This window comes from Abramis brama (genome assembly GCF_963993115.1).
Source record: "Abramis brama genome assembly, chromosome: 21".
Classification (NCBI taxonomy): Eukaryota; Metazoa; Chordata; class Actinopteri; order Cypriniformes; family Leuciscidae; genus Abramis; species Abramis brama.
Window position 1 is genome coordinate 3,008,380 of NC_139983.1, and position 24,651 is coordinate 3,033,030.

General features: G+C 41.2%; 2 protein-coding genes across 3 annotated transcripts in view; one reads left to right on the forward strand and one right to left on the reverse strand.

The window, feature by feature from the left end:
• tgfb3 (transforming growth factor, beta 3) overlaps positions 1-16,827 on the forward strand; it is a 29,165-nt gene extending 12,338 nt beyond the window's left edge. Inside the window, exons 3-7 of the mRNA XM_084097326.1 lie at positions 7,460-7,589; positions 9,116-9,223; positions 11,749-11,920; positions 14,556-14,709; positions 16,006-16,827. Of these exons, the coding sequence (XP_083953452.1) occupies positions 7,460-7,589; positions 9,116-9,223; positions 11,749-11,920; positions 14,556-14,709; positions 16,006-16,164 (723 nt within the window). The 3' untranslated portion in view covers positions 16,165-16,827. The remainder of the gene's footprint in view (positions 1-7,459; positions 7,590-9,115; positions 9,224-11,748; positions 11,921-14,555; positions 14,710-16,005) is intronic.
• An 88-nt stretch (positions 16,828-16,915) lies between these two features.
• Positions 16,916-24,651, reverse strand: part of ttll5 (tubulin tyrosine ligase-like family, member 5) — a 145,827-nt gene continuing 138,091 nt past the window's right edge. For both annotated transcript variants that reach the window (XM_084097321.1, XM_084097320.1), the window contains exon 32: positions 16,916-17,967. In XM_084097321.1, the coding sequence (XP_083953447.1) occupies positions 17,915-17,967 (53 nt within the window). In that variant the 3' untranslated portion in view covers positions 16,916-17,914. The remainder of the gene's footprint in view (positions 17,968-24,651) is intronic.

Genomic DNA, 24,651 nt, shown 5'->3' on the forward strand with positions numbered 1-24,651 from the left:
AGATATTTTGAAGAATGTTGGTACCGACGGTTATATATCTTCATATTCATAGAGGTTTAAAACAGCTTGAGGGCGAGTAAATGATGACAGGATTGTAATTTTGAAGTGAACTATTCCTTAACCCGGTCAAGCCTGACATATGAAAGAATTGTCAGAAAAATCTTTTTAATCAAACAGTTTTATGGCTCATATAGTATCATATATTGAGAACATGGAGAAAAAACAGCTCAGTTTTATTTCCAAACTGAGCAAAAGTACACAATCTGCTGCAGATGCTGATATTTATTTACAGTAATTTTAGTAAATCAATGAGATCTTTATAACAGTTTAGCAGATTCTTACATAAAATGCATATAAATATCAATATCTGCCAATAATGGCTTAGTAAGCTGATATTTAAATGCTTAGTTTTATGATCAAAGCTCTGTAGTTTTAATCATGTAATGCAATGCAATACAATGATGATTGAGAGATGAACAAATAAACCTTCCTCAAAAGCCTGATGATCATATTTGATACGCATGATTATGATAATAAATGATGTATGATAATCAAGTAAAGCGAAGCTGCTTCAGTCCAGCTGAAATATTACTAACAATATCAAAGTTATTCTTGCGTTTCCTTGATAAATCAGGGCAGATTTGACACAGAAAGACTCGTGAAGCTCGAGCTGAAGGAGGACGCTTGTACAATTATACTGAAAGACTTTTACTGGATAAAAGAGTCTAAACTATCAGTCAGAGACAGAAGGACTGAGGAGATCGTGTGAGACAGGTTTAATAGATCATTTGTCCTTATTTATCTCAAATATGATACAGTAGCTTTATAGGGTTAAGACTTCCATGATGTGGAAAGGATTAAAGCGTGGCAGAATATGTTAAACGTTCTTCACTCTTATTGGTAGCTGAAAGTATGAAGGCAGAAATATGTTCTACACAAACACAAAGGCTGGGTTGTTTGATTCTTTGATTAATGGGAGTTTTCTGCAGATCGCAGTGGATAAAGCCGTGACTCCACACGAGAGTAGCTGTGTTTACAGCCGGCGCTCTCAGAGAAACAGTATTCGACCGCTCTGAAGACTTCAACAGCTCTCTGAGAGATTCTCTTATTTCAGGCTTTGTTTCTCAGTTTAATATTTAACAAGGCTTGATAATGTAGATAACGTGCGACTTGTAATCCAATCATATAACGGTGCTGACGTCACTGAGTTTACAACAGTCATTCTTCAGTCTCATCACTGACGAGAGGACAGACTTTGTACTAAAATTGAGCAATTAAAATGATTTTTCAGAACTAACGATAAACAAAGCTAATTCCCAAAATGTTTGGAATGATAATGCAGAAACACAGGTACACGAACACAGACATGAATGCAAACTGTGGCAGTAATAAACTGATAAAGATAAAGTGGGAATATTGGAATAGATTTCTGATCACACTTTAGTTTAGGGTCCAATTGACCGTTCGCAAAGACCCGCCCCCCTTAGTTACTGTCGCTATGTCCGACAAGCTACGCCGTTCTCATGCCACACCATGTTCTCATGCAGTGAAAAATACATCGCGGAGTAGAGAGGAGACTGACAACACGCTGACAGACAGGACAGAGCAGGTTACTTTTCGGTTACGTTTGATATAAAGTCTCACCTTTCAAATTTGGTCATTTTTAAAAAGAAATTTTAACAATAAATACCGTTTTGTTGCTCTTTAATGTGCCGTGACAGATCGCTGTAGAGCATCAGTTAAAGCTGCTCGTGAACCGATCATCTCTTCCTTCTAGTTAATTTATAGCCTCAAATAAACATGAACAAACACAAAAAGGAATGTTGTTTTAACCACAGAAAGGCGTCAGTACACTCCGTTTTTCAAGTTCAAATCCTCCTATGTTAATCTACAAACTCTCCTGACTGCTTTGTCGGACAAAATGGCGGATGGCGAAGTATGATTGGTCAGATCACCTGTCAATCAAGCTCCCTGCGAAGGGTCAATTCTCACTTAGCCTGGCAAGCCAGACCGACATCAAGATGTTAAACTCACCATAGACACGGCTCAATCCGAGGGGCGGGATAAACGGCTGTCTTTCAAATTCCCTCTGCACGCAATAGGACAGCGCTTCAACCAACCAGAGCGTTTTCCCAACAGCGGAGCTAGTTGATAGATTCAACTTTTGCCATATCTGGCCGGCAAAACGACGAACACATCTTCCTTTTTTTAAGAATGACTTAAGTGCCGTTCTTTGCTCTTTTCTCAAAGAAAAACTTAACTCCAAGTCCTCCAGAGTCGCGGACAAAGCCGATTCGAAAGACTGTTCTCCAGCAGCCGTCATTCTTTGTTTTCAAGTAGCAGCAGGTAACCGTGGCAACTCTGTCATCATATGTTAAGCCCGCCCCGCCTACTCTATAAGCGACGTGATTGGCCTGACCCAATTTAGGTTTTTGCAGCTCGAAAGTCTATGGAGAGTTGCTAGACTGCCCTGGCTGTAAAATACATTTTGCTGCCGCTAGGGTGCGTCTAGATTTCTAGGCTAATTCTCACTATTAACTCACTAGTAACTATGACTGTTTCCTCATTAAACTCCTAATTACTGCTTATTAATAGTTGGAAAGGTAGTTGTTAAGTTTAGGTATTGTAGGATTAAGGGATGTAGAATATGATCATGCAGAATAAGGCATTAATATGTGCTTTATAAGTACTAATAAACAAACCAATATCCTAGTAATAAGCAACTAGTTAATAGTGAGAACTGGACCCTGAATTAAAGTGTTATCAGATTTCCAATATAAACCCTTCAAGACTGACTGATCATGAGCTCTGAGGTTATTCAGGCATCATATCTGCTTCTGTACAGATGTGTTTTGTTTTTAATTCAGGAGAATGTGCTGTTAATATGAAGATCAAATGAACAGGGACCTTCCCCTCACTCCCATAATGCACTGCAAATGACAGAATCAGTCTCCAGACACTCCTAAACTTCTATAACAGTTTAGGGTCAATCAGTTATTTCTTAAAATACATTATTTTTATTCATCAAGGACACGTTCAATTGTTCAAAAGTGACAGTAGAGACATTTCTAATGTTACAAACATTTCTATTTCAAATAAATGCTGTTCTTTAAAACTTTCTATTTCTATTAATCAAAGAATCCTGAAAAATAAAATGTATCAGTTATTTACAATCCACAAAAATATGAACTGTTTTCAACATTGATAATAATCATAAATGTTTCTTGAGCATCAAATCCTCATATTAGAGTGATTTCTGAAGGATCATGTGACACTGAAGACTGGAGTAATGATGCTGAACATTCAGCTTTGATCTCAGGAATAAATTACACTTTATTATATATTCACATAGAAAACAGTTAATCTGCATTATAATAATATTTCACTGTTTTTAATGCATTTTTGATCAAATAAATGCAGGCTTTTTGAGCATCTTTTAAAAGCATAAAAAAATCCCCAACAGTATTATACATCTGAACATTTTTACATTCATTTTACAACCAAATCCTAATAGATTTTTAAATATCAATTAGACATAAGTGGTTTTATATCGTCCCATTATCTCAGATGAGTAGTACACACACACACACACACACACACAGTACCGCAGAACAAACACAGACGCGGAGAGAAAGCTGATGGCACTGCACTGAACTCAGATGGAGCGTGGAGTTTTACGGGCCTGATCTGTTTTCCAGGTGCTGATGGATTATACAGAAGAACATTTGCACAATTGCAACCGAACAAAAGAGGCATTCTGAGAAACTCAGAGCTTTGCTTTCACATGCCGACGCTTCTAACCGCAACATAAAACCCTGAGAGCTGTTATATAACAGATTTACTCCCAGCTCCAGCGGTCAGTATATATTCTATAGGTGTTGTATTCTGGCCCGGTTTCCCCCCGCGAGCCCCGGTCGGGTCCCTGTGAAGGAGCCGTTGGTCCCGTCAGAAGCTGAGAGAGCGAGTGTGTGTGTGTTTCTGGCCTGGATCTGCTGGCGTGGGCCGCTCACGTGTTCTCCGAGGACAGCCGCCCCCAGACACGGTCTCACCGGATGCTAGATTAGGTCCTCCAACCCACTTATCTTATAACCCAGCCGGAGTTTTATGGGCCGAGCTGTTGCGGGACCTCCGTGCATATGCTGATTTTATCTGGCCACATTCTTACAGCTACTTTCAAGGGTCTTGAACTGAAGGTCGAGAAACCTAGAGTTCTGTAGTTAATAATTTTATCCCTTAAAACTCACCAAAATGACATTTAAAAGTGATTTCCTTCTTCATGCCTTAAAATATCTTGACTTTAACTCGACACCGTTGCGTCATTTAGTATGCGCGGTTCTATGACAAATGAGCCCCGCCTCCACTCACTCACTCAGCTCAGAGATCCACTGGTTGACGATCACACGTTGATCTGATTGGTTACAAGGTAGTTTGTGACGTCAGAAACACCAGCGATTTCAAAGCGTGTTTTTGAGACTGTCTTTGGTTCACTGCAGTTTTAAGGAGGAAATACTCAGCAATGGTGTCGACTTATGAATTTACACATGGTTTGACTTAAAGCGTATTAAAAACACCACATAGACACATAAACAACATTAAAAGCTGGATTTACACCACAGGGGGACTTTAATAGAACGCCACTGAACCTTTTAAAGGGGTCATGACATGAGAAATCAAATTTGCCTTGTTCTTTAGAAATATAAGAGGTCATAATTAAATTTTTTTCATGTCATAATTATGACATTTTAATGTTTCAGAAACAGGCTTTTATAGTTGTGTGATGAGTTGCTACAAACCTTTCTGTCTGAGTTTGTGTTTAGGATGCTGCCTGTGTTGGGTTGTTTCAACTCAAATTTGAGTCAAATATGGACAAACACTAGCCTGGAAATCCAGACCTAAATCTGAAAGATTAATGGTCTGGCATCGACTAATGAAAATCGGCCGGCTCGAGGGGCGGCACCAAGCATGCATTTGAAAATCTCACTAAACGCAATTGGATAACACTTCGACCAATCACAACAATAAACCCCATACGCTTAGCTACCAGTGGAGATAACTGGTAGATTAGACTCTTGCTGTATCCGGTCGGCAAAACAGCAAAAACGCAAAAACGTCCTTCTTTCAAAGGAAGGATTCGAGCGCCGTCTTCTGTTCCTCTTTTAGATAAAAAGCCAAGTCTAACTCGTTCATTGTAGCGGCCAAAGCCGTTTCAAACAACTGGTGTTCATCCATAGCCATCTTGCAATGTTTACTAATGACTTCGACATCACAGCGCTGTCGTCTGGCCCGCCTATATCAGATAACCCGCTGTGATTGGTGCAGCTCAGATCGAGGGGCATATTTAATGAGCATCATTACTCGAGGCCAGTGTAACTCGCTGAGCAAATTCAGCTTGTGCTCTCGTGAGAACTCTGGATTTCCAGGGTAGACAAACCCAACCATTGGGTTACAAATTTGATTTAAAACAGTTGGATTTGTCCATTTTTTACCCAAATTCTGGTTGAAACAACCCAGCATTTTTTTGTTTTTTAACCCAGCAACATTTAGACAGCAGGGAAGCTCATGGGGTTTAGAACTGATTATTTTAGTGCCGTCGACATCATGGAAATGATCCAGTTCCAGTATTTTACAATGTTGGATCAGGTTCTGGATCAGAATCTTCACCTGTATCTAAACACACCTGTCACTCCGAGCAGTGAACGTGATGAGGGATCAGGCTGCCCTTCATCTGTGCGTGTGCGAGTCGTACAGTGTTGTGGATCTATCAGACTCCACCAGTCAGTTTTTCCATGAGTGAGAGAGCAGAAGCGTTTGGCCTCGGGCAGCGTCGTTGTCTGGATTCATCTCTGTCTGTCTGTGCGTGTGCCGGAGAGAGTGTGTGTTCTCTTCCAGCGCATGCGTCTCAGTATTTTCCATGTTGAAATGTTTTCTCGTATCTCATTTTAATGTTCGCTGAAGAGTAGCACACTGTGACTCTTAAGGGGCCGTTCACATGTAACGTTAGGGTTCCCTTCTAGATCAAGCACTGGATCCGGTGAAATGTGTTCTTCTTCGTTCCACTGCCGTGCATCTCATGTTTTTAACCGCTAAAATGCTTTCTGTGTGATGTACTTCAAGCTAAATCAAAGAACGAACTGGTGTGACGTGAGTGAAGTTTTGTTTGGAGTTCGTTTCGGGAGTTCGATACCTTCCGGAAAAGTTCGCTCTGGCTGGTAAACACCTTTGATTGGTCGGTGGTGATGATGTAATAGGTGGGTGTGGCTTTGAGGCTCCGCCTTCTTTGAGGTGTAAATCTTCTCCGGTTCATTTCTTCTGTTCAGGAGTGTGTGTCCCGTACAATGACGTAACTCGTGCTTCACTATCACAGTACGACGCATCATTGAAGAAATCAACTAGCTAGTCACGACTGTTTCCCGAAACTATACTGTTGCAAATGTGTCGTTCAACCACCTTGGTTAATGACGTCTCGCACGTGGTGGAGTAATAACTTCTTTTAATGACTTTGTTTGAGATCGAATTAACGCTAGATGTTTTGATATAAATTACAGACATGCATCTGAGGAATATTCCTCATTTTTCTCAGTTATTTTGCTTTATTTCCAGATTCAATCATAAGCTCATTCTTACACACTAGAGCTCGTTCACACATGCGCACTCTTCAGAAACTACGCTTTAAATCTCTTGACAAACTCAAAGACGTAAATGACATTTGTATATATTCTAAATAAAGATATAGATTGCACTGAATGTCAGCTTGCTTATTTTGCTCAAGATCAGGATTTATTGAGTCCACATGTCATGCAAACTAGAAACTCTTCTTCTAACCACAGGTCGAGATCTGTCGCTCCAAACACACACCTCTGCGATGCTGTTTGCGAATGTTCGTTAAAACGATGGTTTCGGGAAACACAGACTCATTAAACTGCTGATAACGACAGAACTTGTGACCATAGTTGGCTAACGATGCTTTCGGGAAACGCACGCCAGTCCGTCGAGATCAGACGCGAGTAAAAGCATGAACACACTGGAGTGGAGAGATGCTTTAAAGAAGGAACTGGAGATTTATAATTGAAAGCGACAGAGACAATGTTCATTCATGATTAATACTGTAAATTTGCTGCTTTAAAGCAATCTATAGCATAAAGCCCTTTATAAATGTGTCGTGACGTGACTGGAGCTGGTGCACACATCCACATCACTATTATCAGATGCTTTCTGAGCTGCTGTTTTCTCACCGCTGTCATTAAACTACTGTTGTGGTTATTTTATTATCCAGAACTCTGATCCGTTTGTTTGAGCCGTTTGAGTCGACCAATGGTGTGAATTTGTGGGCAGGACTATTTGTCTGAGCGTTGAGGAAACCTGTTTGAAACCTGTCGATTTTGAAGTTCTGCTTGTTGATGCTGATGGCACATAAATGTCAGCTTTAAACTCACTGATTGTCAAACCCGTGTGTTGGCAGATCCTTCGTCCCGATGAGCACATCGCTAAGCAGCGCTACATTGGCGGCAAGAACGTTCTCACTAAAGGAACGCCTGAGTGGGTTTCCTTCGACGTCACTGAGACCATACGCGAGTGGCTCATGTACAGAGGTGAGTGAACGTCTGCCGAAGCTTATTACATGAAGATTGTGCAGAGGCCAATTATATGAACTAATATATGAATACAACTTCTTGCATTCATTGATCAGATACATGCACTTTTATGCCTTGCAAACATCACATACTCTAGATTTTTGTTTGAAATTGTGCAGATGTAAATATGTCAGCAGTACCGAAAGAAAATTGGTGTAGGACAATTTTCACTCAGAAATCAGTAGTAAATTTACAAAAATGTACAAAGAAACATCAAGTAACGATTTTTTTTAACATGCAATTTTGAAGTAGAAACAATGAAATAGTATTTTTCTTGTAAAACATGCAACAATAATTTTAGTTTTATTTACAACTTAAAAAAAAAGAAGTTTTACAGTGAGGGTACGGCAGTTACGACATTCACTGTACAAGCGTTTGATGATGTTCCAGTGGAATTATCCATTAAAATGAGCTGAAAATTATGAAAAAATCTGTGTTTTTCTTTGTATTCCATAGTTTTTCAATGCGTGTATGAATTTCCTAATCATACTAATAATTATATAATTTCCTAATCATCAATTATTTGTTGTAACTCAAATTTTTTTGTATAATCAACTTAATGTTTGCATTTAATGAATGCCTGATGAAAAATATGGGTAACACTTTACAATAAGGTTCCTTTATTAAACATTAGTTAATGTATTAACTAACATGAACTAACAATGAGCAATACATTTATTACTGTTTTTGTTAATGTTTGTTAATGTTAGTTAATAAAAATAAAGCTGTTCATTGTTTGTTCATGTTAGTTCACAGTGCATTAACTAATGTTAACAAGATTTTAATAAAGTATTAGTAAATGTTGAAATTAACATTAACAAAGATGAACAAATGCTGTATAAGTGCAGTTCATTATTAGTTAATGTTAACTAATGTAGTTAACTAATGAACCTTATTGTAAAGTGTTACCAAAATATGTCTTTCTGACTTAAAATAATTGGTGAGAACATTTGCAAAGCAAGTACAAATTTGAAAAAATCTGTGTGATTCTCAGTGCAAAGCGACGGCTTCATATTGTGTATTTTGATAAATCTTGTGCACCAAAACTCAACTGTATTTGATACTGTACTGTCATATATAAAAGAAAGAATCATTTTAAACTCTTTAATTGGTCTGAATAATAGAAACTTCTAGAGTCACTATGGATTCATTCTAAGTAGGAATCAGTCGATAACTGGAAAATGGATTCAATGAATGACCAAAGATGAGTTTCTCCGGAAATCATGACACAAAATCAGAAACATTTCCGAGGTCATCGGACTGTGAATTAGTGAACTGCACAGCTCCTTATGATCAATGGACAGAACAAAAACATGCATATTACTGTTACTTGGAGTTCTTGAACAGTTTTTTATAGTCAGTTATTGAAATCATTCAGTTAGTGTTTCATATGTGTGACTGGCAGTGATATTCCCATATTCAAGCACTGTAAACACTGGAATCAGATGTTTGTGTATGAATCTGTGTATTGTTGCACCGCTCAGAGACCAACCTCGGCCTGGAGATCAGCGTTCACTGCCCGTGCCACACGTTCAGCCCCAACGGAGACATCGTTGAGCACGTCAACGAGGTGCTGGAGGTCAAATTCAAAGGTGAGTGAAGAACACCAACCAATGCTGTTCAACTGTTCAGTTACCAACATCGTTGTGCTTTCACCTTTTGGGCACAATAATAAAAATATAATAAAAACAACATGCATCAGTTTTTTATTATTATTGTTAATCATAAATATGATATATGTAGTTCAGTCGTTTATTCCCAAAAAACATTTCTTAAGATGTTTGCAAAGACAAAAGTTAAGAATAATTTGAATTCCTGAAAAGAATGTTCTTGAAAATCATTGTAAATAACCTCTTAAAGTTAGGAGAACCTCCGACTTGTCTTAAATCCCAAAAGGTAAGATGTTTAATGAATTTATTGGGTTGATTAAAGTATTAAGCATTACAACATTACACTTACTTCATATAATACACATCACTATCAGCAGAGATGATCATGAGTCTCTGAAGTGACACCAATGATGACAGAAGTGACTTTTTGATAAAAACTCTACACAACTGACTCAACTTCCGGCAGCAATCAGCACAAAATAACTGTTTAATATACATCGATGCCTTGATGCTGAATAGTGTGTGCTTATTATGATTATTACAGTAATCTTCAGGCCACGCAACAAATCAGGCCACGTTGATCAGCGAGTCTTTGGCAAGAATTGCTGTATAATCAGATACTGTAACACCAAAGCCTGGCATTTTCTTCTTAAGAAGAAACGTTCTGAAAATCCCCCTGTAGTCAATCATTTTATCCCTTAAAACTCATCTTTGATCACCAAAATTACATATTTAAACGTTTAAAATAAAAAAATAAAAAGTCTTCATGCCTTAAAATATCTTGAATGTAACTCGACACCCTCACCTCATTTAGTATGCGCGGTTCTATGAATATGCAAATGAGCCCCGCCTCCACTCACTCACTCAGCTCAGAGATCTACTGGTTGACGATCACACGTTGATCTGATTGGTTACAAGGTAGTTTGTGACGTCAGAAACACCAGCGATTTCAAAGCGTGTTTTTGAGACTGTCTTTGATTCACTGCAGTTTTAAGCAGAAAATACTCAGCAATGGAGTCGACTTATGAATTTACACATGCTTTGTCTTAAAGCAGATTAAAAACACCACATAAACACATAAACAACATTAAGAGCTGGATTTTCAACACCACTTTAAGAAAATATCTGCAAACGTACACATTTTTCAAGAATTGCACTTCGGTACGAACTTAGAATTGATCTGATTAGATTTGTGTGAATCCGGCCTCAGATCGCACTCTGCTACTAAAGTCTCTTCTTATGTTTTTCTCTGCGATGCAATATAGAATATACAACACACAATCATGAATCCCACACAGCTTTTCCCCCGTCAGCTCATCTTCACCGCACACGTTCTGATGAGATAACCGCGTCTGCGCTCCCGTCGGACTCTCTTGGAGAGCGGAGCGTATGGGATCTCGCTCAGTCCGGGGCCTCGGGGGTGTCTGGGGTTTCGGGAACGCTCTGGCTGGACCGCGGGCACTCAGACTCTTGGCCCTCAATGAAAGAGGGGTGTCCGTATCTATTGGCAACGCCTCTCCTGGGACCTGAGCTGCTTTTGCTATCACAAACAGATTGAATACGCAGATGCTTGAGGAGACGGAGAGTGAGCTGCTGTCTGAGAGGGATTCAGGAAAACGTCCTTCATAAAGAAGTTAAAGTGCTTTAGTCCATGTTTATCTGTCTTTAGTGTGTAATGTTGATGCTTGAGGATGAAAAAGCTCCAGTTATTCTCAATATCAGTGTCAGTGTTTCTGAACTCCCTGAAACGCCTCCATTGTAGTCTTGAGTTTCTTCCGGGAACGAACATGTTACAATATTCCTGATTTAAATAATTAATAAGCAGAATAAAGGGGCGGGGCCTGGTTGAGTTAGTTAGTAGTGTGTTAAACTGGTGGTTATGGTAAGGGACGGGACATTTCCCAAACACACTCGAAGCGCTCGACCAATCAACACACTGATCCAGCCGACCAATCAGAGCACAGTGTGCTTTTCAGAAGGAGGGGCTTCATAGAGACAGGAAGTAAACAGAGCGTTACTGACAGACTGGGAAGAGAGGAGCCGCAACAATGGAGAATATGAGGAAAATAATCAACATTCAAGCAGGAAAACCTGTTCTAGTAGAGCCTGAAAACCACATCAAGACTCTGTAAAAGGGCATAATAGGTCCTCTTTAAGAACTCTAATAAATTCGTAAGAATGTGACGTCAGAAACACCAGCGATTTCACACCATGTTTTTGAGACTGTCTTTGGTTCACTGCAGTTTTAAGGAGAAAATACTCAGCAATGGTGTCGACTTATGAATTTACACATGGTTTGTCTTAAAGCATATTAAAAACACCACATAGACACATAAACTACATTAAAAGCTGGATTTACACCACAGGGGGACTTCCTCTGTCTGAGTTACACTGGATTGAAACACAACCGAACTGAACGTCAATGTCTTCCCAAAAATATTAATATTCATGATCCAGACTTGAAGTTTTCTGATGTGAGCGTGTCTGTGCTTCTGCTGTGTCCTCAGGGATGGACGGCGAGTACGAGGAGCAGAACCGATGGGATTTGGGTCGACTGAAGAAGCAGAAGGAGCAGCTTCTCCCTCATCTGATCCTGATGATGTTGCCTCCGCACCGGCTGGACGTCCTGCCCTCCTCCAGGCGACGCAAACGGGCCCTGGACACCAACTACTGCTTCTCGTGAGCCTTTCTTCAACTTCATAACATCAAACTGTAGCTCTGTTGCCAAACTTACTAAGACTTTTGCATTTTAACATTTGAAGGCATCATTGGCACTCCTGACATGAAGGCTATTCCAAAAGCTAGACAACTAAATTGTGTTTTCTTCTCATTTTGGACCAATTGGAAGGCAGCGTCACACAGTGAAGAGCGATGATGTGTTTTTGTAGTCCAAAACCAGGAAACTTCCGGATCCATAGTCCTGACGTCAGTGGGTTTTTGGTTAAATGCTGAAATAAGCTCCTGATATATTCACGTTTAATTCTATGACATACACATCAGTAAAAACTAGGGGTGTGACAATAGATCACAATACAAAAATGTGACAATATATATCGTGGATAGTTAAAATAAAAATTAGTGTGTGAGAAAAGTTTTAGTGTCAGCACTACATTAAACTACCATATATAATGCTGAATATAATGTATAATAATGCAATGGGGGAATATTAGTGTGTCCTGATAATGCCAAATGTCTGATGTTACCAGTAAAAAGTGGCCTATATTATTTTAAATATATCTAGTCAGTGACAGATCAAGCATATTCATCTACAATAATTCAGTATTTTCATCTTCAGAATCATGAATATTGTTATTCTGGTGTCTCTATTGTCCTGTGCTTTGGGTTTCAGCACCAAGTCCAAGCCTGTTCATTTACATTATTCATTTTTATTTAGCATTTTAATCAACAGTTCATATTTTGTTAATCTTTTATCATATGTCTTGGAGTATCGCAAATATGGCATCGTGAGTTCAGTATCGTGATATGTGTCGAATCGTGACATGAGGGGATCATTAGACCTCTAGTAAAAACCTCTTTTGATCGTATTAAAGCTTTTACTTGTCATGAAAAATGAGGTTATCGGACATGAAACGTCATCAAACTGAACAGGTTAACTCATCTACTCGCCAGTCGCTCTCACATCTTATAATAACAAATTATTCTAACTCAAACTTTCAGGGGAATCGTTTTTAAATAAACACTGAAAGAGTGACGTTGAAGTCATGTGACCGTGGTCTAGGCTACGTTTAGCTTCTTACTTTTGCCAATTGTACTTGGGCTGCCAAATTCATAAAAGTTTTGTAAGAAATTCACAAAATGTGTAAGAATCATAAACTTTTGTTGGTCACAGACCTTATTTTCTGCAATAACCCAGAAGCCAATGGAAAAATCCTATTGAGTTTTTGTGGAGAGAACCAGGGTGATGCGAAGTTACATTTTGGGACTACAGAAATACGTCATCACTGCAGTGCTCTATACATTGTGAGAATCCCAAACACACTTTCTGAGGGACGTGTGTCATCGCCAATGTCGTGGGTTCGATTCGAACGCATGAACTGATCAAATATATACTTTGAATGCAATATACGTCACTTTGGATAAAAGCGTCTGGCAAATGCATTAATGTAAGTGTTATTCGGTAAGGCAGGAACGCAAGCTGAATTTGATCTGCTTTCTTCTTAAAAACGACATTCAAATTCACATTCCAGGAACTTCATGTGTCTGGAGAGGTTTTTCCTGTAAGAATGAACCTTTTAATTGGCACCTGACGGCTGGAAGCGACTGCAAGAGCTTGCAAGTTTAGATTTGTCCCAGTATGCTAAGTAGTGCACTGGCTCTTTAGTGTGTGTCTCTCCGTGAGCTCTCCACACCTGGGTCGGATCCAGGAGGGAAAAAATGACACACCTTACAGTGGAATTTCTGAGCTTTAAAGACTGTCTGACATGTTTATAAGGCCGAAATAGAAGTCTTAAGGGGCTTTCGCACCGGAGGAACCTTTTCATAGTTCCTAGAACTATTGGCGGAAGCTCCCGGGTTTTGGCGTGTTCGCACCGCAGGAACTAGGAACGATTTTAGTTCTAGGAACTCCTTTTGGAGGAACTAATTTACTCCTCCTTCAGAGTCAGTCTGAACCAGCACTGTAGGAACTATCCGTGATGTTAGTGTTCGCTGATTGGCCGAACGCGTGCAAAACACCAGCACCCGCCATTTTTAAACAGCTGTGTAAACACACAGATTACAGCCTATATATTTACTCCAAAAACTAACTCTACGAACATGGGAAACAGTGATAGAGATGGACCTCTTAACCTTTACGCCGAGGAGAAAATCCAACACAACTTTGAGGATCCAAGAGAAACTTGATTATGTATTTCTGCGCAGCAACACTGGACATCAACCACACGGCATACGCTAATACATTTTCATTACTGTCTACTTTCTATGTATAACAGTTCTATCGAATAACGTATTAGGCAGGACTGTTAGACAGATCGTAAACCAATGAACACGGAGAATGCGAATGTTTGCTCAGGCTCAGGCTGGTGTTCTCAGCGCCGTCAAAATAAAAGTCACAACAACAAGCGCGTCTTACGTCGCTTCATAGTTCCTACTGGCGGTGCGAATGCAACCAGGAAAACGTTCCTATGGGGAACCATCGTTCTCAGGGAATTATCCTGGTGGCTTGTTCCTTGAACTACCCGGTGCGAAAGCTCCTTTAGAAACATCCACGTGTCTGGAAGCGTCTCTGAATGAACGCAGGAGAGAAAGAGAGCGAGGATGTGAACGAAAGTGACGGTTTTCCTTCTGCTTTCAGAAACTACGAGGAGAACTGCTGCGTTCGGCCGCTGTACATCGACTTCCGGCAGGATCTGGGCTGGAGGTGGATCCACGAGCCCAAAGGGTATCACGCGAACTTCTGCTCCGGCCCGTGTCCGTACCTGCGCAGCGCCGACACCACACACAGCTCGGTGAGAGAACTGAACTCACATCGTGACAGTTTAACCCGTCACTGTCTTTTTGAAGAAGGTCCAAGCGGCTCTTTTCAATTAAATAAATAAAGGTGACTTTATGGAAGTAAAATAGTGACAAATGTTTTTGAAACAAAAAAGCTTGAATTGCACTACTTGAAAAAATATGCACTGCATTAATAACCCTGCTTGCATTTTAATGCATTGGATTTTTAGGGCTTGCATTTTTAATGGGCTGAAATTCAGTATGGTTGTATATTTAAGCTGTGAATATTTCACTTCAAAACATTTCACACACATTTTCATTATTAAAAACTCAATTATCCATATTCACCTTTTAGATTTCACTTCCAAAATATTAATTCCGTTTAAAAATACAACCTATAATATTCGACAGGCAATTTTCGGTCCATTTTATTTCGCTTTACCAAGCTTTTTTGTTTCAAAAATATTTGTCATTATTTTACTTCCATATGACTTGACTATGTGGCGTAAATTGAATTTATTTCATAATTGATGAACTTTGCAACACTGTTACTGAACTGAATCAACACTGATCTGAACTGAGCTGAACAGTAACACTGTTGTCTTCTCTAGAGCTGCTTTACAGCATACATTGAATTTGTTTCAGAATTGATGAACTTTGCAACATTGACAGTTATTTTGCTATTTATTTTTAAAGGGTTAGTTCACCCAAAAATGACATTTCTGTTATTAATTCCTCATGTCGTTCCAAACCGTAATGCCTACATTCATCTTCGGAACACAGATGAAGATGTTTTTGATGAAATCTGAGAGTTTTCTGATCTCTCCATAGACTGCAATGTCACTGCAACTTTCAAGGCCCAGAAAGGTAGTAAAGACATGGTTAAAATAGTCCATGTGACGACAGCGGTTTTTAACAATGTCTTTACTACCTTTCTGGGCCTTGAAAGTATGGAGAGATCAGAAAACTCTCAGATTTCATCAAAAACATCTTCATTTGTGTTCCGAAGATGAACGAAAGTCTTGCGGGTTTGGAACGACATGAGGGAGAGTAATTACTGACAGAATTTGGTAACACTTTATTTCAATAGTCCACTTTAGACATTCTACTAACTAGAAGTAACTTTGCAACTACATGTCAACTATCTCTCATTAGAGTATCAATTGACTTAATATCTGCCAACTCTTTATTCTGATGGTCCCAGAATTCAAATTTTCGGGTGAACTAACCCTATAATGTGAATCTGCTTGAAACGATCGGTGTTGTCTATAGTAAGCACTACAGAAATAATGTTCCTGATTTCTCTGCAGCTGCTGAGCCTGTACAACACGCTGAACCCCGAGGCGTCCGCGTCCCCCTGCTGCGTTCCTCAAGACCTGGAGCCGCTCACCATCCTCTACTACGTGGGCCGAATACCTAAAGTGGAGCAGCTCTCCAACATGATCGTCAAATCCTGCAAGTGCAGCTGAAGGGCCCCCAGACCCCGACACGGAGCCCAAACGTGGGTTCGAACGCTCGAGGGTCGAAAGGAACTGGACTCTGAACGAATACCTCTGTTCATCCTTCTCACACACATCCAAACCCAGGAGCCAGAGGCTTCTCCAAGCACTACATCAGACGACCCTACGACCCCTCGAACTTTGATGTTTGAAGTGACCTGTCCACTTGTAATGTGTAATTTTTGGTCAGCTTTTTAAACTGCCTCTAGGCGAACCTCGTGCCATTTCTGAACTCTGAAACGGCAGTGCAAAGCTTCGTAACATCTGTACCGAGGACAGTCGCTCTGAGACAACACGTGCTGGATCAGCTGATGGTTTCTGTATAACGTAACTCAATTGAGCAACATTTCCCAAACAGAACGGTTTAGTGTGTACTACAGTAATCCACACTGTTTGTCTAACGTGACGGTGTTACTGATATTGTAAAATACAAACATGCTGGAAAGAAATATGAGAAAACATTGCCTTGGTTAGACTTGGTTGACTTGACTTTTGATTTTTAGTTCTTCAGTGAAGCTGACGTATGACGACACATGAACTTTTAGATCACAAACTGCTAAAGTTTTTACTGCTATTACTCCTGAAAACACTTTTTTAATTAAACAGTCTTGGACAAAAAGAGCCGTTGATGAAGTTTGAAGTTTGTCTTGAATTCTTCTTGACGATTAAAAATGGTGACTTTCATAACTTTTTTTCTTAAAACAAAATCAATCACAAAAAGTAGCTGACATTTCTTCCAGTTTACTGATACAACTGAACAATAAAAAGGTACTAGCATGTTAATCAAGTTTCATTGCTCTGGTCATGCATAAAATGAGAGGAAATTCAAGTCAATTCAGGAGAGAAAACAATATACAAATACTGTAAAACTAAAATAAACATCAAACAAGGTCAATCTTGCATAATCGGCCTCATTCATGAAACACAAACTGAATTTATGTGAACTGTTTACATCAGCTGTGACATTCGACTCAAAGTGACGATTTGTGAGAAATTTGTTCTGTTTCTGTTGCATGAATGAGGTGCTGTCATTTATTCGTGTTTGGCCAGGTAATAAAAGTGAAAACACAACGTCATCCCTGATGTATCAAGCATTCCCAGGACATTGGTCAAAAAACTGCCATTGTGTGTTAAAGAGAGATTGGAATGATTAGTTTTACAGATTCAACGACAGAAAATCATCACGAACGACATCAACTTTACCTGGACATGTGGTTCATCACACCTGAATGAGGCACTTCAACAGAAGTTCTTAAGAGATCATTAACGATCGGTGATTAAAGTTGAAATCTTCTGTATGTACATGTAAACATGGATAAATATGATGGACAGGTTGATGTTGGAGTGTGTTTGGCTCCGTGTGCTCGAGCACCAGCTGTCGTGAATCGTCAGTCCACTCGCTCTTCACATGGCATCAGTTGTGGGGTGAAAATGAAGCCTGGACAACTGCACGTATGGGACAGCGAGAGAGAGAACGCTTTCGGAAAAACCTTTGGAACAGATCCAATCGATGCAGTGTTGCGTACTATCACACACTCAAAAAGACACGAGGCCGGTTAGGAGGCATTTGAGGGGAAATATTGATTATCAGAAGACAGTATAAAGAGAGACACGGGTAAAATCAAGAGCTCATGTTCTGAGCAGGTGGAGGGTGTAGAAGAGGACGTGTGTAACGTATCCCAGAGAGCAGCTGATTGGTACGGTTGACCTTTGGCCTCATTCATCTGTTCTTGGAGCCCTGAACGTGGAAGAGTTTACTGTACATGGACAGACCTGTGAACACACAACAGCACAATGAATCAACATGCCCACGTATGAGCTGTAATTGAATTCCAATCTACATTTAGTAAAACTCAAATAGATCTTTATGTGTTAAAAGCGAGCAAAAAATCACGTCACCAAATCACTTTATTAAAAATACTCTTCAGATCAGTAGTGTTTTAAGGAAAGCTGTTTTAGAAAAGCATTTCTGTTGCCATTTTGCGGAATATCAAAGCTATGCTTGACACACTTTTTAGTCATACAAATAATCAACCATTTATCACTTTCAGTACATTTGGGTTTTAAATCTTGTAAAGGCAAAAAAAAAGAAGGTGTGCTTTAAGTGAACCTCTGAACACTTAAAAATAAAAAGTGCAATTCTTGTGCAAAAGTCTCTAGAGTACTTAACACTTTTTTCTGTGTTTTGCCAGTGAAAGCCTATGCCTGAAGCTTGGCCACGCCTGATACTCATTTAAATCATTATTGTCATTTATTGCCATTAATATTATAATAATGATTATTGTTATTGATTAATTATTTAATCTGTTGATCAATAGCGGTGTAAAAAAATTATTAGACAGATAATGGGCCTTAAAGGCTTAGTAAACCTAAAAATAAAAAATATTTACTTACCCTCATGTCGTTCCCAACCCGTAAACTTGTGTTCGTCTTCGGAACACAAATGAAGATCTTTTCTGTCCCTCAATTGAAAGCCTATGCAACTACCACTTTGCCTTTTTAAAAAGTTCAAAAGGAGATCGTAAAACTAATCCATATGAATTGAGCGGTTTAGTCACAATTTTCTAAAGAGACTCGATCACTTCATATGATGAACAGATTTAATTTAGGCTTTTATTCACATATAAATACTAATCAGCGTACATAAACATAAGCTCAACTGAATCTGCCTGACGCGCGAGAACAAACCTCATTGGTTCTTGATGAAGCTCAAGTGTGCTGCGTAACACAAGATTGAACCTCATTGGTTCTTGATGAAGCTCAAGCGTGCTGCGTAACACGAGATTGAACCTCATTGGTTCTTGCTGAAGCTCAAGCGTGCTGTGTAACACGAGAATGAACCTCATTGGTTCTTGCTGAAGATCAAACGTGCTCCGTAACACGAGAATGAACCTCACTGGTTCCTGCAGAAGCTCAAACGTGCTGCGTAACACGAGAATGAACCTCACTGGTTCCTGCAGAAGCTCAAACGTGCTGCGTAACACAAGAATGAACCTCATTGGTTCCTGCAGAAGCTTAAGCGTGCTGCGTAACACAAGAATGAACCTCATTGGTTCCTGCTGAAGCTCAAACGTGCTGCGTAACACAAGAATGAACCTCACTGGTTCCTGCAGAAGCTTAAGCGTGCTGCGTAACACGAGATTGAACCTCATTGGTTCTTGCTGAAGCTCAAACGTGCTGCGTAACACAAGAATGAACCTCATTGGTTCCTGCAGAAGCTCAAGCGTGCTGCGTAACACGAGATTGAACCTCACTGGTTCCTGCAGAAGCTCAAGCGTGCTGCGTAACACGAGAATGAACCTCATTGGTTCCTGAAGAAGCTCAAACGTGCTGCGTAACACGAGATTGAACCTCATTGGTTCTTGCTGAAGCTCAAACGTGCTGCGTAACACAAGAATGAACCTCATTGGTTCCTGCAGAAGCTCAAGCGTGCTGCGTAACACGAGATTGAACCTCACTGGTTCCTGCAGAAGCTCAAGCGTGCTGCGTAACACGAGATTGAACCTCATTGGTTCTTGCTGAAGCTCAAGCGTGCTGCGTAACACAAGATTGAACCTCATTGGTTCTTGCTGAAGCTCAAGCGTGCTGCGTAACACAAGATTGAACCTCATTGGTTCTTGCTGAAGCTCAAACGTGCTGCGTAACACGAGATTGAACCTCATTGGTTCTTGCTGAAGCTCAAGCGTGCTGCGTAACACGAGAATGAACCTCATTGGTTCTGCACAAGCTGAATGAGGTTCACGAGCCAATGAGGTTCACGAGAATGAACCTCATTGGTTCTGCACAAGCTGAAGCTCAAACGTGCTGCGTAACACGAGAATGAACCTCATTGGTTCTTGCTGAAGCTCAAACGTGCTGCGTAACACGAGAATGAACCTCATTGGTTCTTGCTGAAGCTCAAGCGTGCTGCGTAACACGAGATTGAACCTCATTGGTTCTTGCTGAAGCTCAAACGTGCTGCGTAACACGAGAATGAACCTCATTGGTTCCTGCAGAAGCTCAAACGTGCTGCGTAACACGAGATTGAACCTCATTGGTTCTTGCTGAAGCTCAAGCGTGCTGCGTAACACAAGATTGAACCTCATTGGTTCTTGCTGAAGCTCAAACGTGCTGCGTAACACGAGAATTAACCTCATTGGTTCTTGCTGAAGCTCAAACGTGATGCGTAACACGAGAATGAACCTCATTGGTTCTTGCTGAAGCTGAAACGTGATGCGTAACACGAGATTGAACCTCATTGGTTCTTGCTGAAGCTCAAGCGTGCTGCCTAACACGAGAATGAACCTCATTGGTTCTTGCTGAAGCTCAAACGTGCTGCGTAACACAAAAATGAACCTCATTGGTTCCTGCAGAAGCTCAAACGTGCTGCGTAACACGAGAATGACCCTCATTGGTTCCTGCAGAAGCTCAAACGTGCTGCGTAACACGAGAATGAACCTCATTGGTTCCTGCTGAAGCTCAAACGTGCTGCGTAATGTGAGAATTAACCTCATTGGTTCTTGCTGAAGCTCAAAAGTGCTGCGTAACGCGAGAATTAACCTCATTGGTTCTTGCTGAAACTCAAACGTGATGCGTAACGTGAGAATTAACCTCATTGGTTCTTGATGAAGCTCAAACGTGCTGCGTAACGCGAGAATTAACCTCATTGGTTCTTGCTGAAACTCAAACGTGATGCGTAACGTGAGAATTAACCTCATTGGTTCTTGATGAAGCTCAAACGTGCTGCGTAACGCGAGAATTAACCTCATTGGTTCTTGATGAAGCTGAAACGTGCTGCGTAACGCGAGAATTAGCCTCATTGGTTCTTGATGAAGCTCAAACGTGCTGCGTAACGCGAGAATTAGCCTCATTGGTTCTTGCTGAAGCTCAAACGTGCTGCGTAACACGAGAATTAACCTCATTGGTTCTTGCTGAAGCTCAAACGTGATGCGTAACACGACAATTAACCTCATTGGTTCTTGCTGAAGCTCAAACGTGATGCGTAACACGAGAATGAACCTCATTGGTTCTTGCTGAAGCTGAAACGTGATGCGTAACACGAGATTGAACCTCATTGGTTCTTGCTGAAGCTCAAGCGTGCTGCGTAACACGAGAATGAACCTCATTGGTTCTTGCTGAAGCTCAAACGTGCTGCGTAACACAAAAATGAACCTCATTGGTTCCTGCAGAAGCTCAAACGTGATGCGTAACGCGAGAATTAACCTCATTGGTTCTTGATGAAGCTCAAACGTGCTGCGTAACACAAGATTGAACCTCACTGGTTCCTGCTGAAGCTCAAGCGTGCTGCGTAACACAAGATTGAACCTCATTGGTTCTTGCTGAAGCTCAAACGTGCTGCGTAACACAAAAATGAACCTCATTGGTTCCTGCAGAAGCTCAAACGTGATGCGTAACGCGAGAATTAACCTCATTGGTTCTTGATGGAAGCTCAAACGTGCTGCGTAACACGAGAATGAACCTCATTGGTTCTTGCTGAAGCTCAAACGTGCTGCGTAACACGAGATTGAACCTCATTGGTTCTTGCTGAAGCTCAAGCGTGCTGCGTAACACAAGATTGAACCTCATTGGTTCCTGCAGAAGCTCAAACGTGCTGCGTAACACAAAAATGAACCTCATTGGTTCCTGCAGAAGCTCAAACGTGCTGCGTAACACGAGAATGAACCTCATTGGTTCCTGCAGAAGCTCAAACGTGCTGCGTAACACGAGAATGAACCTCATTGGTTCCTGCTGAAGCTCAAACATGCTGCGTAACGCGAGAATTAACCTCATTGGTTCTTGCTGAAGCTCAAACGTGATGCGTAACGCGAGAATTAACCTTATTGGTTCTTGATGAAGCTCAAACGTGCTGTGTAACGCGAGAATTAACCTCATTGGTTCTTGATGAAGCTGAAACGTGCTGCGTAACGCGAGAATTAGCGTCATTGGTTCTTGATGAAGCTCAAACGTGCTGCGTAACGCGAGAATTAGCCTCATTGGTTCTTGCTGAAGCTCAAACGTGCTGCGTAACACGACAATTAACCTCATTGGTTCTTGCTGAAGCTCAAACGTGATGCGTAACACGACAATTAACCTCATTGGTTCTTGCTGAAGCTCAAACGTGATGCGTAACACGACAATTAACCTCATTGGTTCTTGCTGAAGCTCAAGCATGCTGCGAAACACGAGAATTAACCTCATTGGTTCTTGCTGAAGCTCAAACGTGATGCGTAACACGAGAATGAACCTCATTGGTTCTTGCTGAAGCTGAAACGTGATGCGTAACACGAGATTGAACCTCATTGGTTCTTGCTGAAGCCCAAGCGTGCTGCGTAACACGAGAATGAACCTCATTGGTTCTTGCTGAAGCTCAAACGTGCTGCGTAACACAAAAATGAACCTCATTGGTTCCTGCAGAAGCTCAAACGTGCTGCGTAACACGAGAATGAACCTCATTGGTTCCTGCAAAAGCTCAAACGTGCTGCGTAACACGAGAATGAACCTCATTGGTTCCTGCTGAAGCTCAAACGTGCTGCGTAACACGAGAATGAACCTCATTGGTTCCTGCTGAAGCTCAAACGTGCTGAGTAACGCGAGAATTAACCTCATTGGTTCCTGCTGAAGCTGAAACGTGCTGCGTAACGCGAGAATTAACCTCATTGGTTCTTGCTGAAGCTCAAAAGTGATGCGTAACGCGAGATTTAACCTCATTGGTTCTTGCTGAAGCTCAAACGTGATGCGTAACGCGAGAATTAACCTCATTGGTTCTTGATGAAGCTCAAACGTGCTGCGTAACGCGAGAATTAACCTCATTGGTTCTTGATGAAGCTGAAACGTGCTGCGTAACACGAGATTGAACCTCATTGGTTCTTGATGAAGCTGAAACGTGCTGCGTAACACGAGATTGAACCTCATTGGTTCTTGATGAAGCTCAAGCGTGCTGCGTAACACGAGATTGAACCTCATTGGTTCTTGATGAAGCTCAAGCGTGCTGCGTAACACGAGATTGAACCTCATTGGTTCCTGAAGAAGCTCAAGCGTGCTGCGTAACACAAGATTGAACCTCATTGGTTCTTGCTGAAGCTCAAGCGTGCTGCGTAACACAAGATTGAACCTCATTGGTTCTTGCTGAAGCTCAAACGTGCTGCGTAACACGAGAATGAACCTCATTGGTTCCTGCAGAAGCTTAAGCGTGCTGCGTAACACAAGAATGAACCTCATTGGTTCCTGCTGAAGCTCAAACGTGCTGCGTAACACAAGAATGAACCTCACTGGTTCCTGCAGAAGCTTAAGCGTGCTGCGTAACACGAGATTGAACCTCATTGGTTCTTGCTGAAGCTCAAACGTGCTGCGTAACACAAGAATGAACCTCATTGGTTCCTGCAGAAGCTCAAGCGTGCTGCGTAACACGAGATTGAACCTCACTGGTTCCTGCAGAAGCTCAAGCGTGCTGCGTAACACGAGAATGAACCTCATTGGTTCCTGAAGAAGCTCAAACGTGCTGCGTAACACGAGATTGAACCTCATTGGTTCTTGCTGAAGCTCAAACGTGCTGCGTAACACAAGAATGAACCTCATTGGTTCCTGCAGAAGCTCAAGCGTGCTGCGTAACACGAGATTGAACCTCACTGGTTCCTGCAGAAGCTCAAGCGTGCTGCGTAACACGAGAATGAACCTCATTGGTTCTTGCTGAAGCTCAAGCGTGCTGCGTAACACAAGATTGAACCTCATTGGTTCTTGCTGAAGCTCAAGCGTGCTGCGTAACACGAGATTGAACCTCATTGGTTCTTGATGAAGCTCAAGCGTGCTGCGTAACACGAGATTGAACCTCATTGGTTCCTGAAGAAGCTCAAGCGTGCTGCGTAACACAAGATTGAACCTCATTGGTTCTTGCTGAAGCTCAAGCGTGCTGCGTAACACAAGATTGAACCTCATTGGTTCTTGCTGAAGCTCAAGCGTGCTGCGTAACACAAGATTGAACCTCATTGGTTCTTGCTGAAGCTCAAACGTGCTGCGTAACACGAGATTGAACCTCATTGGTTCTTGCTGAAGCTCAAGCGTGCTGCGTAACACGAGAATGAACCTCATTGGTTCTTGCTGAAGCTCAAACGTGCTGCGTAACACGAGAATGAACCTCATTGGTTCTTGCTGAAGCTCAAACGTGCTGCGTAACACGAGAATGAACCTCATTGGTTCTTGCTGAAGCTCAAGCGTGCTGCGTAACACGAGATTGAACCTCATTGGTTCTTGCTGAAGCTCAAACGTGCTGCGTAACACGAGAATGAACCTCATTGGTTCCTGCAGAAGCTCAAACGTGCTGCGTAACACGAGATTGAACCTCATTGGTTCTTGCTGAAGCTCAAGCGTGCTGCGTAACACAAGATTGAACCTCATTGGTTCTTGCTGAAGCTCAAACGTGCTGCGTAACACGAGAATTAACCTCATTGGTTCTTGCTGAAGCTCAAACGTGATGCGTAACAC